This window comes from Garra rufa, chromosome 1 (genome assembly GCF_049309525.1).
Source record: "Garra rufa chromosome 1, GarRuf1.0, whole genome shotgun sequence".
Classification (NCBI taxonomy): domain Eukaryota; kingdom Metazoa; phylum Chordata; class Actinopteri; order Cypriniformes; family Cyprinidae; genus Garra; species Garra rufa.
This window is the reverse complement of record NC_133361.1, coordinates 5360002-5380444: the sequence shown is the minus strand read 5'-3', so window position 1 is coordinate 5380444 and position 20443 is coordinate 5360002. Positions and strand designations below refer to the sequence as shown.

Sequence of the window (20443 nt, the reverse complement as noted above, 5' to 3'; positions counted from 1 at the left end):
ATTGGTCAGCATTTAAGGTTATTATTGTTGGTAAGAGTTGGAGTGGGCCAGCAATGCATTCTAAGTAGTAATACTTACATTTTCGAGGGAACAGTCTTCTTGAAATTAGCTTCTTGGAACTGTAATTTCTGATAGTCTACTTACTAACCAGTGTTGAAATGTAACTAAGTACATTTACTCAAGTACTGTACTTAAGTACAAATTCAAGGTACTTGTACTCCCTTTTATGTCCATTGTATGCAACTTCATACTTCTACCACGCTATATCTCAGAGGCAAATATGTTACTTTTTACTCCACTACAGTTATCTGACAGCTTTAGATACTACTTTTCAGAATACAAATTTTCATAATCCCTGGTGTCCAGTGAAAACATGTATCTCCACATTTAGGGAATTAAAGTTTCAGATAAACTGAAGGCAGACTTGTTCCTCAAAATTCTCATACATCTAAAGCTAAACAAACTATTTAAAACCCTGGATTAGCTTGAAAAATAATTGTCACAAAGTTTGGGGTTCAAAGCCTTGCTCAAGGGCAATTCATTCATGGTATTGAAGGCTATTGGTATTGAAGATTTACAATCCCCACCGGTGTGGGAATCGAACCCGGCACCCTACAGGTTACAAGCCCAACTCCCATACCATTAGGCCATGGCTGCCCCATATTTTATAGAATATGATGCATTTCTGTAGAATAAACTACCCTACAGTGTATGAATTAGTTAAAAATTAGCTCAACTTTAAACATCTACAGCAGTCAAATTCCAACGCACATTAATGCAGCAGTAATATTAATCCAAACACATCATATACTGTATAATGGTAAACCACTGACAGGGACCAGTTTACTGCACAATGAGCAGAATGTAACTTTATTAGCCCTTAACTTTAGTAGATGGTCTGAATTATTCCATTGTTAACCATGGTGCCCTGCAAAGAAATGCGTGTAGCTATCGTTGCGTTGCATAAAAATGGCTTCACAGGCAAGGATATTGTGGCTACTAAGATTGCACCTAAATCAATAATTTATAGGATCATCAAGAATTTCAAGAAAAGAGGTTCAATTCTTGTTAAGAAGGCTTCAGGGCGTCCAAGAAAGTCCAGCAAGCGCCAGGATCGTCTCCTAAAGAGGATTGAGCTGCGGGATCAGAGTGACACCAGTGCAGAGCTTGCTCAGGAATGGCAGCAGGCAGGTGTGAGCGCATCTGAAAACACAGTGAGGCCAAGACTTTTGGAAGATGGCCTGGTGTCAAGAAGGGCAGCAAAGAAGCCACTTCTCTCCAAGAAAAAACATCAGGGACAGATTGATCTTCTGCAAAAAGTATGGCGAATGGACTGCTGAGGACTGGGGCAAAGTCATATTCTCCGATGAAGCCTCTTTCCGATTGTTTGGGGCATCTGGAAAAAGGCTTGTCAAGAGAAGAAAAGGTGAGCGCTACCATCAGTCCTGTGTCATGCCAACAGTAAAGCATCCTGAGACCATTCATGTGTGGGGCTGCTTCTCATCCAAGGGAGTGGGCTCACTCACAATTTTGCCCAAAAACACAGCCATGAATAAAGAATGGTACCAAAACACCCTCCAACAGCAACTTCTTCAACAATCCAACAACAGTTTGGTGAAGAACAATGCATTTTCCAGCACCATGGAGCACCGTGCCATAAGGCAAAAGTGATAACTAAGTGGCTCGGGGACCAAAACGTTGACATTTTGGGTCCATGGCCTGGAAACTCCCCAGATCTTAATCCCATTGAGAACTTGTGGTCAATCCTCAAGAGGCGGGTGGACAAACAAAAACCCACTAATTCTGACAAACTCCAAGAAGTGATTATGAAAGAATGGGTTGCTATCAGTCAGGATTTGGCCCAGAAGTTGATTGAGAGCATGCCCAGTCCAATTGCAGAGGTCCTGAAAAAGAAGGGCCAACACTGCAAATACTGACTCTTTGCATAAATGTCATGTAATTGTCGATAAAAGCCTGAAAAAGTATGAAGTGCTTGTAATTATATTTCAGTACATCACAGAAACAACTGAAACAAAGATATAAAAGCAGTTGAGCAGCAAACTTTGTGAAAACTAATATTTGTGTCATTCTCAAAACTTTTGGCCACGACTGTATATATATATATATATATATATATATATATATATATATATATATATATATGGTCCACATCTTGAGATAAAACAAAGGCACTGATATATTTTAAGATCCGTCAGTGCAAGATTCTTTAAGTTGAAACAGCTTAGATTTACATTTTAGCATAGAAATCTCATCATCATCATCATCGTCAAAACTGCTGAAGCTGATCAGATCAAGCAGAAGCATAATGAATCAAAGTCTGCTATTTACATTTACTAATTAAAACACATGCATTCATTTTAAATGCAGGGATCCCTTTCCTTTATAGTCTGGTCCAAATCTAATGAAAATCAAATTAAATTATACACATGTTCTGTTTGTAAATGCATAAGAAACAACAGCGCAGTGTCTTTAAAAATCCTCTTTTGTGCAGAACTACTTTCTTTCTACTACAGATTAAAATCTAAAGTTGACAGTTAAACAGCTGAGCACAAGCCTGGTTACTAACTCCAAAATGTCACTTTAGGACAGTGGTGTAGTGGTGCCTGGAGAAATGGGTATACTCTTTAGATTTACCCAAACAAATTGTGTCTCATGTGTAACCACTACAGAGACATCAGAGCCAGTGGTAAATTCCAGCAGATCTGGCCGCGGTGAGACTGCTCTCGAGTGGATTCGTGAGCGCTGAACGGCTGCTGACGATCCAGAGCTCTCATGTTTGAAAACGTTGCCTCCAATTGTCAAACTGACATTATCTTTATTAACAAACTGCATTAGTGAAGTATAATAAGTATATTCTTGCATAAAACAAATGCTTAATGGTAATATTTTTAACATTAAGTGGATTTGGGCATCCACCATGATACCAAGCGTCAACGCTTATCAGCCAATCAGATTCAAGGACAAAAAAAAAAAAAAGAACTGTTGTCCCTGTTAAAAAGCGGGTCATGCCATTTTAAAGACTAGCATAAACCAGTTTAGGACCAGCATAAACCGGCTAAGGACACCATAAACCATTTTAGTACTAGAATTAACCAGCTTAGGACCAGCATAAACCCGCTTAAATTCAGCATAAACCAGCTAAGGACCAGCAAAAACCAGCTTAGGACCAGCATAAACCATTTTAGTACTAGCATAAACCAGTTTAGGACCAGCATAAACCATCTTAAAACCAGCATAAACCATCTTAAAACCAGCATAAACAATTTTAGGACCAGCATATACCAGCATAGGACCAGCATAAACCAGTTTAGTACTAGCATGAACCAGTTAAGTACCAGCATAAACCATCTTAAAACCAGCATAAACCATTTTAAAACCAGCATAAACCATTTGAGTACTAGCATTAACCAGATAAGGACCAGCACAAACCAGCATAAACCATTTTAGTACTAGCATAAACCAGCATAAACCATCTTAAAACCAACATAAATCAATTTAGGACCAGCATAAATCAGCAAAAGACCATCTTAAACCAGCTAAAACCAGCATATCTAACCAGAATATGCCGTTTTTCCCTCAACAGGGGTATATTCATGTTCAAGTTGCGTCAGTGAAATTGAAATACGGTGTTTGACAAAATGAAGAAAACAGAAAGAGAAAGTGTGATCTATATTAGCTCTCTATAGAAAGCAAAGTATAGAAAGGCAAACATTGTGCTGAAAGACGACAAAACACAATCTTTCAGCCTAAGATGAAGTCATGTGCATTAACAATATTTTGAGACAAATATGGTGTGATTAATGTGATTGGCACTCTGTGGTGTGGCAGGATTTGGAACAGTGTCCTGGATCACCGCAGACAGTCTTTAACTTTAACTTAATGTTAGAAAAGCAAACTGTCAGCTGAAAAAAAAAAAAAAAAAAAAAAAATATATATATATATATATATATATATATATATATATATATATATAATTAAATCAGAATAAGAGCGTTCTGTTTTATCTGTCAGTCAGATGCATGTGAAAGAAAGTTGTGTTCCAGCAAGAGTTTAATTGACATGAAAATGTGGTCAAAGGTCTCTTTTAATGGTTTGAAACTTAAGTCTGACAGACCAGATATTACTTAAAGCTGCTTCTTTGCAAACATTAATACAAGCTTAACACTGGGATTTATTGAAAATGAATAAAGATACACGCAGCCAACTCTTACGTATTTACCAGAGTTGCCAAATGAACCAGTAGCATATAAACAGGTACAAACTAATTTAAACCACTAAGGCAGACGGTTTGATCATGAGCAACATAAATTCAGCCAACTGTGTCCAAAACTTTGACAGACACTGTAAGATTGCAGAGTTTTAAACTAGATGTAATTATCGATGTGACTTGTTTTCAGAATCAGCTCAAAGAATGAAAAACGGTGTACTTACCGTCTGATATTACTGGAATTACAGCCACAAACGTGAAGATAAGCAGCTCCATGTTCAGTTGAAGTTCTGCTCATTTCCCTGCATCGTCAAACTGAAAATCTGTAAGTGATCTGGTGCACAAAGACAATACAGTACAGGTTAATAGTTAAACCTGTTTTATTTCCTTGTGACTGATAAAGATTTCTGTAGAACAAAAGTTAATCAAGACAAACCAGTTCTGATTAAATGGAAAAACATCACTATGAAAAAATGAAAAGCATCTAGGTGTAGTCTCTGAAACTGCACACAGGTCTGAACAAGAGCCCTAAAATAAAATTGTGTTTGGTGACACAACAATTCTTCAGTTTAGTTTGCTGTATCAACAACATAGATGGGGGAGGGGAGAAAGAGAAAGAGAAAGAAAGAAAGAAAGAAAGAAAGAAAGAAAGAAAGAAAGAAAGAAAGAAAGAAAGAAAGAAAGATACTGAGTTGCTGTGTACCCTGTTGATTCAGTTGAATGATAGTCAGAGGCCATTAAACGCTGCAGTTTTTTATAGAGTATTTCCTCATATTTCTAATGCTTCATAAGTTAAATCTCTCAGCAGCTCATCAGTTTGGCCTATTTGTGTTTTGTTGCTCGCTCTCATTGTACACATCTAAATAAATTATGTTATTTGTTTTAAACTTCAAAGCCAAATACCTGTGTGTGTGTGTGCACTTGGATGGGTTAAATGCAGAGCACAAATTCCTAGTATGGGTCACCATACTTGGCCTCACTCACCTCCTTTCCTTTCCATTATGGTATCATTCAACATGTCTGTGACATTCACATCTGGACTATGAGAAGCTGTGAACATGGGCACCTTGAACCGGAACAAATACAGAAAGATGAGGATCCAGAGAGACTCCCAATACCACAAAGCTGTAGTTATATAGGATATAGTTCTCAATAAGAGTTGGCTGAAAAATGTTCACAATTATGGCAATTCAGGTCAGATTTGGCTATACATTTTCACAGTGATGTACATCAGTGTCACATGATCCTTTAGAAATCATTTTAATATACTGATTTATTATCAGTGTTGTGTTGTGCTGCTTAATATTATTATGTATTTGTTTATTTTAGAATGTGTGGTATATTTTTCAAGATGTTTTTTGATGAATAAAACATTAAAAAGAACAGCATTTATTTAAAATACAAATCTTTTCTAACAGCATACACTAATGTTTAAACTTTGGGTCAGTTATCTATTATTATTATTTCATTTATTGTTTTAATTTTGTGTTTGTTTAAAAAATACTTTTATTTCTCAAGGATGTGCTAAATTGATCTAAAGCGATAGTAAAGACTTCTTATTAAAGATTCCTATTTTGAATAAATGCTGTTATTATTATTATTTTTTTTTACATTTTATTCATCAAATAATTTTGAAAAAAAGTATCACAGGTTCAAAAAAAATATTAAGCAGCACAACTATTTCCAACATTTATTATAAATCAGTATATTAGAAAGATTTCTGAAAGTATATAAGTATATAAATACAAATATTTATTTGTTTGTTTGTTTTATCAGATCGACTGCAGACCTAGAGGCATTCCAGAATCATGTCCTGATGTATGCCAGCAAACGCTATGCTTTCAGTCTCCCGATTTATGAAGCAAGAGCTCTGCTTGGTGCTTTAGACTACACTTTCAACAATGAAAATGACGGAGGGCATATACATACACTTAAAGATGTACACTTAGGTAATATTCCCATTTATAACACAGTAATCATGCAGTGTTTATGTAGAATTGATTATGTCTTTACATTTAATTTTTGTGGTTGTCTCTTTGTAACTGATATTCAATGGTTGTATTTGTGTAATGTCACCTTTCAAAAGATTGTACAAGAAAAATGCTAGAAGATACAGCATATATGCCTTGAAATCTGAAAAAAAAAAAAAAAAAAAAAAAACTATGGCTACATTTCTGAGTTGCAAGGACAGATTGTGAAAAACAGACTATACATCCCAGAAGCCTTAGTTTGCTACCTGCATCAGCCACATCAGAACGGGTCAAGAGACAAATCAGGAAATGTCAAGGTGTTCTGTGCCCTGTTTAATAGTACTTTAGTTCCTTTTGTCGTGGAACTGTCATCTAGTGGACTGTTTAAGAAACTGCAGATGAAGCAAAAAAATCAGGAAGTGAGCAGCTGAACGCATGGATGATATAAGTTTGACAGCAAGTTAAACTCCATCCATTATGAAGCTGAGAAGTGCAAGTTTCAAGTCACTTTATTGCCACTTGGATGAACTCCACAATGGACCAGAGTGAAACCAAAAAACACCCCATCAGACTAACGTATATCATCCATGCGTTCAGCTGCTCACTTCCTGATTTTTACATCATCTGCAGTTTCTTAAACAGTCCACTAGATGGCAGTTCAAAGACAAAATTAACTAAAGTACTATTAAACAGGGCACAGAACAATGTGCCTGTAATGTAATGAAATGAACAATATATTATGTAACTTAATGTTTGACACTGTCTTCAATGGACCATAACTCCAAGCAGCACCTGATGTGGAAGTGTCCGCATAGGAGATTACCTGGCATTTTCCCCTGTGTTTTCTTTTGTTTTCCCCACCCTGATGTTTTCTTCTGTGTGTTTACCCTTGTCTGTGCAGGGCCTAGGCAACTGTGGGGCTGTGACACCTTCTCTGGTATAGTGTTACTGTCATTATTTTTGAGTTTATCATTACTATATAACATTGTAAATAAGCTAGAGCTGTCCCTATTATGTAAATATTACATTTAGTTATTTAGCAGATGCTTTTATCCAAATGAGGATAATGGAAGCAATCAAAATCAACAAAAGAGAAATGCTAAGTAAGTGCTGTGACAAGTCTCAGATTAGCTTAATGTTGTATACGTAGCATTTTTTATTATATAGTAAATCAATAAATAAAGAAAAGAACAATAGATAGAATAGAAAAAGAATAGAGCAATCAACTGTTTTTTTTAAGATAGAAAGATAGAAGATATAAAAAGAATAGAGAAGTTTTTTTTTTTTAGAATAGAAATAGGAATAGAATAGAGAGTGCTAGAGTTAGAGGGATAATACAGTAACAATAACCATAAGTGGTAATGGAAATGTTATGGTAATGTTAAAAATTGTCAAATTGTCAATTGTCAATAACAATAAAATATATCACATGCATCTATGTGTTGCCTTTAATTTTATCCCATTAATACAATAAAACTGCAGTTGTATAAAAAACACTTACTGTCATATTAAAATAAAGGAAAAAATTTTATACTCAGAATTAGCTAAAGGAGCTTGTTAGGTCAAGGGCCAAATTATTTGAGAAAGGGAAAAGAAACACTAGTTACTTTTTTATCCTCTGGAAAGGAGAAATTATGCAAGAAATTATCTCTTGAAAACAAATCAGTACTCTCCAGTAACCCTTTAGATATTGCATCTTTTGTTTATTCCTTTAATGAAAAAAAAAAAAAAAAAGTTGTTATTTGGTCCAGTATGATAATAGAGACCTGAGTAAGGATGATACCATGATTTCTATAGCTATTTTTCTATGAAAAACGGTACACCTCCCGGAACAGATGGATGATGACAGTTTAATTCTCTTGTGTGTTGTGGATGTTTATAGAAAATGCTCTATATGACATATATAAAGAATGTCTAAAGTAATGAGTACAACAATGAACCAAGGTGTTATAAGCCTAATTCTAAACGACTTAAAACTGCAAGTCAAATTGCAAGTCTGCAATGAAAAAAAAGGAGAAAGTTTCTCCAAAGGGGAAATTGTACTTACATTCTACAGGATGTCAATTGGAAAAAGGTGCGACTGTTGCCTTACAAATGTCGTGTTTCTAATAAAGAAAAATTCATTTGAAGATTTTACTTAAAATCTATCCAATTAATACTTTACTTTCCAAGTTCATGGACACCAGGAAAGAAGGCTCTTGTTGTAGTTTTGATAAATCTATATGCCATCTATTTTTTGATTGTCAAAATTATTTTTGTTCTGCTAAAACTGCCTCAGTAATAACTTTAAATGCAAAAGCATTTATTTGTTATTATGAAAATAAAGACAAAAGTATTGACAATTTTGTATATTGAATCATTCTGAATGGCAAATTCTCTAAGTCTGTCTATATTTATATATATATATATATAAACTTAAACTTAATTAAATAAAAATGAGACGCGATCTAGTGTTTCAAAGTAGAAATACACCACTTATTATAGAAATAAAGTATAAAAGGTTATGCAACAAACATACTAAATACAGACTATATGTACGAACAAACGTAAGCGTGTAACAATATATTCAGTAAATAAAGACTTAAATTTCAATCAAGTTTTAATCGGTTCTTCACACAAAACTATGATCTCTGACTTACTGTGTGCATTATTCACGTGCAAAATCCTACACATTTTGGCCACCTTTAGAGATTATGGTAGAATTTAGAGTTATTAAATAATTTCATTATCACCTTTACAAAGTCAGATGTATTTCACCTTCATAATCTTTGCTCTTATGTAGGCAATGTTCTGGTTTTCAGGCTGCTGTTGTGAAGACATTCACGAAGGTAAAAGTAGGCTTTTTAATGTGTATCATCTTCATAAATGATGCTCTGAAGGCTGATCTATGATATAGTTACTCATGCAGTTGTAACTCTGTGTATTAATCTATATCAGTGTGTGTCTGTGTTTTGTGCTGTAGGTGTTCGGTGGGCTCTGTCAGGATCTGCAATGCTGCAGGAATCACTGTGTTTCTCTTCATCACATGAATTTATTACATGACCACGGAACTAAGGAAATGATGTACAATTGATCTCTGATCAGACAAAATACTTAAGAAAACACATCTGAAGTGTAGATCAGCACAATATACAGATCAACTGAACTTTATTGAAGTGGACTGATAATATGAGCTATTGACCTTGTTGTCTTTGTGTGTCATAATGTTTTTATAATGTAGATAATGTCCTGAATGAAGGATCTGCTGTCTGAAGGTTTCTGAATTATTTACATGATTGATATTTTCTTACAGCTATCATTAGTTTTAAATCACAAATCAGCATCACATATTTACACAAAAAATGTGTTTCAACACAGTAAAACACAACCTGTATATATTTACAGCTATTTACAAAAAAATAAAAAATAAAATAAAAAAAACATACAATATACAGTACAGAGCTCACAGTGCAAAACCATTGATATTAACAGTGAACTGAGCCTGATTAGAAACACATGAGACTCTGATCAGACATCAGTGTGTCATTGTTTGTTCAGTGCTTTTCACAATCAATTTGTTCTTTCAAAGCAGCTTTGCAGACGATTGTGCCTTAATGTCTTAAAGTGTTCAAGATCACTCTGGAATAATCTCTTTCTCATGTTTGAGACACTACTGAAACAGGCTGATTTTGCTCCTGGTCTCCAGTATTCAGAGGACTTAACTCTGTTTCATCTGTGCTCTGGTTCTTCCGTGATCTTTTTTCTCGGAAAGATTTCACTTTGTTCTGTTTAAGACAAGACATATAATTTAAACATAAGTTATACAACATCCTCATTCTTTTGAATAACTATAGCATTAAGTATGAAGTATATAGTCTCCTGATGTTGCAGGTCACTGGATCACAAATCAAAGCATTTTTATAAATGATACTAACCTGACAAGACTGCAGACAGTTTGTGATCTCTGTGAGGTCAGAGCAAAAAGAGAAAAGATGTTAGTGGAGCTGAAGAATCTACATTATTCTAAAATTAAATTAATGAAATACTTATTCACCTAGACCAATGACTTCAGTAATGTATAATTGTAATAATTACTGTAATATGTATCTTTCTGAATGATTTTAATTGAGATTCTCAATTCTCAGTGTTTTAAGCACAACACATTGTAAAAAAGAATAACTTGAATAAACTAGGGAGCCAATAAATACAAAGTTTCATTCATACTATGAGTAGCTCTAAGATTTCAGCATTAAGAGGATCTGGGGTATTACTATTATTATTTAAGGGTTGTGATAAAGATGGCAAATTATTAGAAGATTATTGAGTGTGTTCTGAGCTTTACAACAAATCAATGAACACAAAGAGACACAAACCACAATCTATGTGATAAAAAAGTGAATAAATCAGACTTTAGACACTTTAAGCTACAGCAGCTACATCAATTATTCACTCAGTGGAACTTGAGACAAATGACTGATAATTAATCTAATAGTTTGTAATTACAACTGTGTTTTCACTCACCAGATGGAAAGAATGCTGAAATCAACACAAATATGGCAAATAAACATTCAGAAGGGAAGACAATGAATCTCAGATCTGCCATGATGCGGTGACCAATCACTGAAAATGAAAAGAGCATGCATTTACTTTTTAAACATTATCATCACTGTTTCAAGAAAGGAATGCAAGTCTACACTACAAGTTTTCCATTTAAGTATAATTAGTACAGGTAAATACAGATGCATTCAGCTCACAATAGTTTGATTAAAACAAGTATGAGGGTAGCACTTAACAAGTATAGGGATGAACTTGTTGCTGTTTAGCATTCTTATTATGGCCACATTCTCCTTAATCCTAACCTATAGCTAATCTAAACTAATTACAAATAAAAAAGCAGCAATTAGGAGTTTATTGAGGCAAAAGTCATAATTAATATTTAGTTAATATTGAGAACTTTAAACATAAAAAAAGTGACTCAGTCTGAAAAGGTTATTTCTTCCTCAGTCTGAGACACTTTAAAGTTTTTCTGCATTTAGTCACTTAATATTAACATATTAATATTAACATAACTATTAAAATAAGTAATATTTTTTAACATAGATGTGAATGTGAACTATCCAGACTTAAATTATTATAATTTATGAACACTTTAGATTACATTTAATTATGAAAATACCAAAAATCAAGAAAAATGCACTATGTAGGGCATTATACCACAAACCACCACCATGTGCCAGCAAAACTCCATTGACTTTTGTATGCATGTTTCTAGTTCTAAGCTTTCAAGTTATATATAATTTATGATGATTACTAAAAAAATGTGATAGAGAAAAAAAGACAACGAGGAAAAGAGCGCCCACAGGTGATCCATTGATTAATATACAAGTAAAGCATACATTTGCTATGAATTTTATGGATTTTTTTCTCTCAAATGAATTCTATAAAATAGTGTATATTAAAGTGTGTGTTGTTCACTCACCTGTTTTCAGTATCAGTTCTATTATTAATGCAGCAGAGTTCAGTAAAACAACACCAACTGATCCAAACACATACACAGCAACAAAACGACGGAAACCTGTAATGCAGTTTTAGACATTTAATATAAAGTTCAAACTTCATATTGAATATACATAATCTTTGTTTTCTTGATTTAACTAATTTATGAAATTATTGATTTCAGTCCTTAATTCTGACTTATTGTGTTTATATCAACTCGTCATATTTTATTACTAATTGGATTAATCAATGTATCCGATGACACATCACACAGGATTACTGCATCTGCCAAACATTTCCATCAGGAATTATTTTTACAGCAATTAAAATTATAACAAGATACGGGACAGGTTTTTTATTTTTTATTTTTTATTTTTGTTGTTGTTGGTTGTTTTTGTTTTTCCCAAAATAGTATCTCTTGTAAATCAGTTTAACTTCATGAGTACTGGACTATTTAATATCATAAACCACTCAAATATTTAACTGTACCTGTACTCATAGTGACACAGAAAAATATTACACAAATATGTTCAAATAAGATAAACAATACTGTACCTCGAGAAATCCTGAGAAAACCGTAAGTAACATCCATGAACCTCATAACCACCCAGAGTATCTGCAGAAACACAAGCACACAGCCCCATCCAACAGCATCTGTAAATTAAAAAGGTTAAAAGAGTGAAATGAAGCAATATTTCTCCATCACATTTTCATTTAAGAGATTTAATTGCAAAGATTTTTTTTTTTTGTATTTTTTTTTTGTAGGACAGTTAGAGATCAGACAGGACTAAGAGCAGAGAGAAAGTGAACATGACATAATAATAATAATAATAATAATTTTTATTTATATAGCGCCTTTCCAGAGCTCAAGGACACTTTACAATGAATGTAACAAAGAAGAGATAATACGAACAGACATTGAAAGAAACAACAATCAAGTAGAGAAACATTAGGTTAACAAACGTACAAGAAGTCAAATATAACAAACTGGAAATACAAGACAAGACCTAAGAGACAGATATGGAGAGTACAGATTGACCAAACAAAATGGTCAGTTTATCAGATTAGAGGTATAGCATTCAGAAAACAAGTGAGTTTTGAGTAAAGATTTAAATTCTGAGATATTATTAACAGAACGGAGTGAGCGTGGTAGAGAGTTCCAGAGTTTGGGTGCAATAACACTAAATGATCTGCCCCCCATTGAAGAGAGGCGGTACCGAGGGACAGCAAGAAGGCCAGAATCAGAGGAACGTAGTGATCGAGTGGGGATGTAGGGGACAAGCAAATTACAAAGATAAGAGGGAGCTAGGCCATTTATGGATTTAAAAGCAAGGAGGAGAATTTTGAATTTGATACGGTATGCAACTGGGAGCCAATGAAGGTCATACAATATTGGGGTTATATGAGCAGAACGTTTGGTATGAGTGAGTATTCTAATACTCTTCATAAAACTCCGACTCAAACTTATGTCAACACAACAGCTTTATACTGCATATCATGACCATGTGATCAGCCCTCTGTTCCATGACTTTATTAACAGATTACAGTCTGATTACATTACATTAGACAGATTACATTAACTGATTTAGTTGGTCCAATTTTCCCAAACCAATAATTCATCCCTTGAAACAAAGACACATTTCTCAATTGCCCTGTCTTAGATGTCCCAATTTTCTCAAAGTTTTCTGCACAATTCTACACAATAATGCCCACAGGTTTAACCATGTTCCATCCAGAAAACACAAATATGTAATATAAATAAAACCATGAATATATATAAAAAAAACAAGGAGTTAGTCATTAATCACACTAGGCAGGGGTTTGCAGTTGTGTCTGTAGTGCATATTTTTATATATATTTTTTGGATAATCAGAACATACTGAGATTTTTCTTTAAAAATGATTGGTTGAGAGCGTGTTGACCTATAACTTAGGTCTTGGTATGGACACCGTGTACACAGAATAATAGCCTAGTAAGGGCCAGTAAAATCATTGGTAGAGAGTAGGGGTTGCACCGACTTTAATGCTCTGCCATGATGCTTTAAGCTGAAGAGGGTGCAACAGGATAAGAAGTCTTTGACATCCACATTTATGCTCTGCTTCAAAACAGCTAAAACGATAATTAAATGCATACTCTCAGCATATATGTTTTAGTCATTAAAGTGTAGATTCAGCTATTATATGCATTTTTGTCTTTCCACTTAACTTAAAACCATGGAAAGTGAATCAAGTGGGAAGTTGCAGTTTAGGATCAGTGATATCTTTATCTTATCTATTTGCAAAGACCTAAAATAATTTTGGTTTATTTTTATTTATTATTTGTTTTATATTTGTTTTTTTATAGCAAAATCTGGCAACACTGACACTTAAACTGACTGTAATCAAATAAGACATTTGGTAAGGCAAATGCAGAAGCATGATATTATCTGTCAGAAACATTATCAGCACTGTAAAAAACAGTAGCATTTAACTAAACAGTATAGCCATGATGAAGGTTGTGCTATTTCATTCAATATAGTAGTTAAAGTCATGATAAAAACATACTATCATAAGCAAAGTTATCATCTATAAAGCAATGGTTATTAATGAAAATGCTAACAATAATATGTAAAAAAAATGGTAAAGAACTTCAGCATGAAAAAAAGTCTTAGATAAATCAATATTCACTAGATGAGTGATGTGCTGTAATTCCAAACAGTATTAAAAAAAAAATTACAGTACCTGTTTTATCGGCCAGTGTAAATATGTAAACACCAATCATCACTGCATTAGTCACTAATATGAAGACTAACATCACTGTTCTCACGACTGAAAGTGAAACTGAAAAAGACAAAAGAGTGAGAAAGATTTCATTAATAACACTTTCATGGTAACAGAAAAACAGCTGATCAGGGGTTAAACATGACTGAATAAAGAAACACAGAGATCAGAAAACAGAGAAACATCTCACATCTGAACACAGATCATCATGTTTCAAATCAACAAAACACATTTGTTTTTAATTATAAATTAATTAATTATAAATGATAAATATACCTATATGTCCTTTTAAAAACATTTTTAGGAAATTTGACAATACACCATCCCCTGGTTTCACAGACAAGGTTTAAGGCCAGACTAAAATGGATCTAAAATAAATATCTTGCTCTGACATCTTCAAAAATATCAGTGACATTGTTTTGTCTCAAGATACACCTTTGCAAAGCTTTATTCTATAAAAGCTGCCTAGATATCTTAATTTAACTAAGACCTAGTCCTAGCTTAAGATAAGCCTGTGAGACTTGTTTTTAATAATATGTGTTTAAAGCAAAGTGCGTTTTGTCCATTGGAAGGCGTTGCAACACTTTTGTATTTTAAGAACACCTGCCTAATTAGAAAGTATGTTTTGGTGGCAGGAAAGCAAACTGATTTTGACCATGATCAAGCGCACAGCTACAGTTTATCCTGCTCACTAGCTTACTTTGTCGACTGGCTATATTGTGTAGGACTGAGCCTAATGCGTAACTGTGCAAGCAACAATATAGATTATGGATAATGTGTTTGCTCTGCCAGCAAGGAATTAACTTCACTTTTGTATGTCGTTAATTTAGCTCACAAGAAGTGAATGGCAATAATTGTTTATTGATTGAAGCACAATTAAGGACAAATGTTAGCATTTTAACATCAGTGTGCATGGATTTAATTTGCATGCTCACTTCTACCACCAACATCAGCAGCTTTTTTTTTTTGGAAAGCCATAATATGTTAGAGGGTTTAATGTTTCTTTACAATTATATAAATAGTAGTATTGTATCACAGAATAAATAAATAAATAAATATCTTTAGCTACAAATTATTCAAACAGCCTAATAAAAAAAAGAAGGCAGTTCAGAAACTTAAGAGAGTCAAAGGGGAAATACTATTTTTATTTTTATTTTATTATTTTTTAACAAGAAACACACTTAAATAAAAATGAAAATGTAAAATTAGAAAAGGTAGCCACAGCTCAGGTGCCTTGCACATGTATTCATACCCCTTTATTTTTTTCCCATTTTGTTTTGTTGCAGCATTATGTTAAACTGCTTTAAATTCCTTTTTTTTTTTTCACATCAATCTACATCTCATACACCATAACGACAAAGCACCAAACAGGTTTGTAACAACTTTGCAAATTTATTAGAAATAAAAAACTAAAAAGATCCCATTGCATAAGTATTCATACCCTTTTCTTGGACATTCGAAATTTAGCTCAGGAGCATTCATATTGCTTCTAGATGTTCCTACACTTGGAGTGGAGTTAAACTGTGGCAAATTCATTTGAATGAGTCTGATTTAGAAAGACACACACCTCTCAGAAAAGGTCTAACAGCTGAAAATGCATATCAGAGCAAAAACCAAGATAACTGCCTGTAGAGCTCAGTGACAGACTTGTGTTAAGGCGATGATCTAGAGAAGAGTTCATAAACAAATCTGCTGCATTGAAGGTTGACAGAAGCATTCTCCATAATGGAAGACGACTGGAACAACTAGGACTCTAGAAAATGTCCAAGCTGACAGAGATGGAGAGGTGAAAAGGTGAGGCAAAGAATGGCAGATAATTGCCAAATGCAGATGTGCAAAGATGCTCACATCAGACCCAAAAACACTTGAGGCTGTAAAGCTGCTTCAACTATGAGTTAAGGGTATGAATACTTATGCAATGTACTTACTTCAGTGTTTTATTTTTAATAAATTTGTAAAATTTGTCATTATTATGGTGAATGGAGTGTAAACTGATGTGGGGAAAAATTTATTTAAAGCAGTTTAACATAAAGCTGCAACAAAAACTAAATGTGAAAAAAATGAAGGGGTGTGAATACTTTTGCAAGGCACTGTGTGGAGAAGTACAATTCATAACTTCATGAATAATAAATGCATATAAAAATGTAACATTAAAAATATATATTACTGTTAGTAATGGAGACTAAAGGATTTAGATAATGTCAGAAGGTATTAATTTGGTTACGGACGAAGAACTAAATACTCAACTATAAGAAACTAATGGATAAAAAGGGCTACACTCTTGCATCAAGCATGTGAGGAACATCTTCTACAGTAATCCATTCCTTTTTGAAACAATTCTCTGTTTCTGATGCATGGTGATTTTTTTAAATCCCTCTAGCAGGCAATTATTTTATTTTTTTTTCCCTCGCACATTCATAATACTTTCACATGTATTGATTATTTTTCTGGTTGATAATAGACTTCTCCTAAATGTGTCTGAGCATGGATATGAAGCTAGTATGAAGCATTCATTTCTGATCATGCTCCAGTTTGTTTGAATATTCATTTTGAAAGCTTTATTTAAATCACATCTACCATGGCAGTTTAATACAATATTACTTCATCAGTTTTTTCTCTCACTGAATAGATTTTTTATTAGTTTTTTTTTATAATTTTTTATTAGATTTTTTAGTGTAAAAAAAAAAAAAATCTCCAGATGTTTCTGCTGCTGTTTTGTGGGAAAGTCTAAAAGCTAACATTAGGGGGAAGATAATCTCATATACTAGGTAGGAGAGGTAATTGAGCAATGACAATCTATCTATATTGGCAAAGCGAATCTCAGCTTGATAATTTATATGCCACTTCCTCATTCACAGATGTATACAAAGAGTGCTTGTCTGTACAATCAGACTTTACTATTCTTTGATATAACTGAAATTCTGATTAAAACAAGATCTATCTATTCTGAACATGGCCACAAATCTAGCAATCTGCTTGAGCATCAGTTGCACTAAGCTGCTTCATATATTCCTCAGATCTGAATAGATTTGGGCATTACTGCCAACCCATTCTCTATTTAAAGAATTTTATTTGTCCTAGTTCTCATCTGAACTTTTTAATTATTCTTTCTTTTAAAAAAATTGCTTTTAAGGAATTAAATTAGCCAATTATTATTGGTGAACTTGATGAGCTTCTTTATTTGAAATAAATATTTGCTATTTAAGGCTCTATTTCCCTTCTTTTGATAAAAAGATAAGGACACATCAGATTGTAATTGTCAGTCATTCTCTAAATTTGGACAGCTGTTTAATATAATTTATAATCCCTCCCATGCTAATACAGAGGAAACATATTTCATTGGAGGCTGAAAAAAAAGGTTGGGACAGTGAAGTGGAATTGTTTATTTTACATTTTGGAAAAAAATTGGTTTTGGAAAAAAAAAAGTTAATTAATTAATTAATTCATTAATTCATTCATTGTTTCCCAAAAGGTGGAACAAATCTGCCTCAATTTAATGGATTTAAAAAAAAAAAAAATGTTTCCATCTTTTTAACCGAAATACATTAATTGAAAACTTTTAATTTAAATACATTTTATAAAGAAAATAGTGCATAATTTTAGAAATAAATATTAAATAATAACATGAAATGCACTTAAAATGTAAAATATTAAAGACAAAAAAAGCATTATTGAAAATAATTATTGTGCATTAATTTCACAAAAAATAAAATAAATACACGATAATGACCTCTGGTGACTCCGAAATGAACAATTCCAGAGGTAAATTTGAAGTATCTTGGAATCCAAGTGACACATAATTATGCAGATATCTTCAACACAAACTTGTGTCTTTTGTTTTCCTGAACTACAGGGGATATTGAAAGCTGGTGTCTCTTGAATTTCCCTTTAGCTGATCGACTTAATGCTGCCCCAAGCCACTGGGGTGTTTGGCATTACCTAATCTGAGTTTTTATCATTGGCCTAAAAATATTAGAGTTTTAAAATATTGGCTTCAAAATAAGTCCTTAGATCAGAGTTCCTCAAATCCATCTCTTTCAACTCTTAAAAAGAATGCAGTTGCCTTTGCCACTCACACTTGCTGACTATCAGATGTTATTTATTTATTTATTTATTTTAAGTTACAAAAGATCAGACTTTCCTCAAGAATTATTCAAATATGTTTTGAAAATTATGGTGTCCATTCTTTCATTACAACAAAGAGATTAATTCCGTACTCAGCGCTGACTAATATGGGTTTTTTTTTTTATTATTATTTATTTATTGCTGATATTTGTATACATTGTGTTTTTCTATATTTTGTAACTGTTTACACCTTTTTGTTGCTTAAATAAAAATAACAATAAACAAACTCTCAATTTTGTTTTGAATATGCTTGGGAAACTAAGCATGAAATAATTTAAAGCGCTGTACATTTACTCCCCCGACAATCCCTGCTGGACCTGAAACTCGAACCTGCAACCTTTGGGTTATATGACTCTCTAACCCAAGGGTCTGCAACCTTCAACATCAAAAGTGCCATTTTGGCCCTTTTCCCAACGAATTACATTTATGTGTGTGTGTGTGTGTGTGTGTGTATATATATATATATATATATATATATATATATGACCCTGGACCACAAAACCAGTCATAAGGTAAAATTTTACAAAAATGAGATTTATACATCATATGAAAGTTCAATAAATAAGCTTTCTATTGATGTATAGTTTGTTAGGATAGGACAATATTTGTCTAAGATACAACTATTTGGAAATCTGGAATCTGAGGATGCAAAAAAATCAAAATCCTGAGAAAATCACCTTTAAAGTTGTCCAAATTAAGTTCTTAACAATGGATATTACTAATCAAAAATTACATTTTGATATATTTACAGTAGGAATTTTACAAAAAATCTTCATGGAACATGATCTTTACTTAATTTCCTAATGATTTTTGGCATAAGAGAAAAATCAATAATTTTGACCCATACAATGTATTTTTGGCTATTGCTACAAATATACCCCTGCGACTTAAGACTGGTTTTGTGGTCCAGGGTCACATATATATATATTACTTTTAATTGGCCAATAATTAAAATACATTGCTAGATAATAACCAATAATTTGTAATTTATAATACTTTTGATATATACAGTAGTCAATATTTGAAGTGGATTAAAAAAAGTCAATCAAAGTTTTGACAAAGACTAAGAATTGTTTTGGTTTTAGGACAAATTAATGAGTGGTTTTGATCGACTTCAAATGTTGACTAGTATATATTACTAATGACAATTTTTGGATGATTGGTTTTTATCAGGGATTGACAATTTTGATAGTGACGCGGGCCAGATTTTATTTTAACTTTTTCGTGCTACTAATCCATATCTACACACCTTTTACACGGTCTTTCTCAATTTAAACATTCTATTGAAGGAAATCAAGGCAAAATTAATGCTTTTTTTCCCATTTATATTATTAACTACACAACTTGTGCAGTTATGCTAGTTCAGAAGGGAAACTTTTGTTTTGTCAGTAGACAGCTGTCGTGCCCCATGGACTGTCTGTTTGGTTTTGTCCATTGTTTCACCACGCTTGGACTATTTTATTTGTTGTTGTTTTTTCCTCTGTCTGGATTTCCCGGTTTGTATTACCCTCTGTGGATTTTATTAAAGGACATTAGTTTACTTCCTGTTGTGACAACATCAATATTACCCCAACAAGCCAATATAAACATCTCAATTGCATTGTCTGTAAATTTGCAAAAAACAAATGTACAGAGGTCTTTTTTTTTTAATTGGTGGCCTACAGAAGATTCTCAAAAAAACTTAAGAGGTCAGTTAAAAAGGCTTATTAAAAAAAATGGTTATTCCAAATGGTACTATAATATAACTGGGTATCTGCAGAATTTTTCAAACCAAATGTAAGACCTTTAAAGTCCTTTTCAAGACCTGCACTTCACATTTCAGCTTTTAAATAAGTCAAAGTATCAATTGTTATATTAATGTAAACAATTATTAATCAATTATTATA

The 20443-nt window shown here is 33.0% G+C and overlaps 2 protein-coding genes across 2 annotated transcripts in view; both read right to left on the bottom strand.

Annotated features, from left to right (window-relative positions):
• LOC141334223 (uncharacterized) overlaps positions 1-4555 on the bottom strand; it is a 93015-nt gene extending 88460 nt beyond the window's left edge. Inside the window, exon 1 of the mRNA XM_073839320.1 lies at positions 4453-4555. Coding sequence (XP_073695421.1) covers positions 4453-4504 — 52 coding nt within the window. The 5' untranslated portion in view covers positions 4505-4555. The remainder of the gene's footprint in view (positions 1-4452) is intronic.
• A 5114-nt stretch (positions 4556-9669) lies between these two features.
• The window catches only part of LOC141334106 (butyrophilin-like protein 2), a 26425-nt gene continuing 15651 nt past the window's right edge, over positions 9670-20443 (bottom strand). The window contains exons 7-11 of the mRNA XM_073839278.1: positions 12229-12327; positions 11657-11752; positions 10699-10797; positions 10113-10141; positions 9670-9962 (exon numbers count right to left, since the gene is read on the bottom strand). Of these exons, the coding sequence (XP_073695379.1) occupies positions 9834-9962; positions 10113-10141; positions 10699-10797; positions 11657-11752; positions 12229-12327 (452 nt within the window). The 3' untranslated portion in view covers positions 9670-9833. The remainder of the gene's footprint in view (positions 9963-10112; positions 10142-10698; positions 10798-11656; positions 11753-12228; positions 12328-20443) is intronic.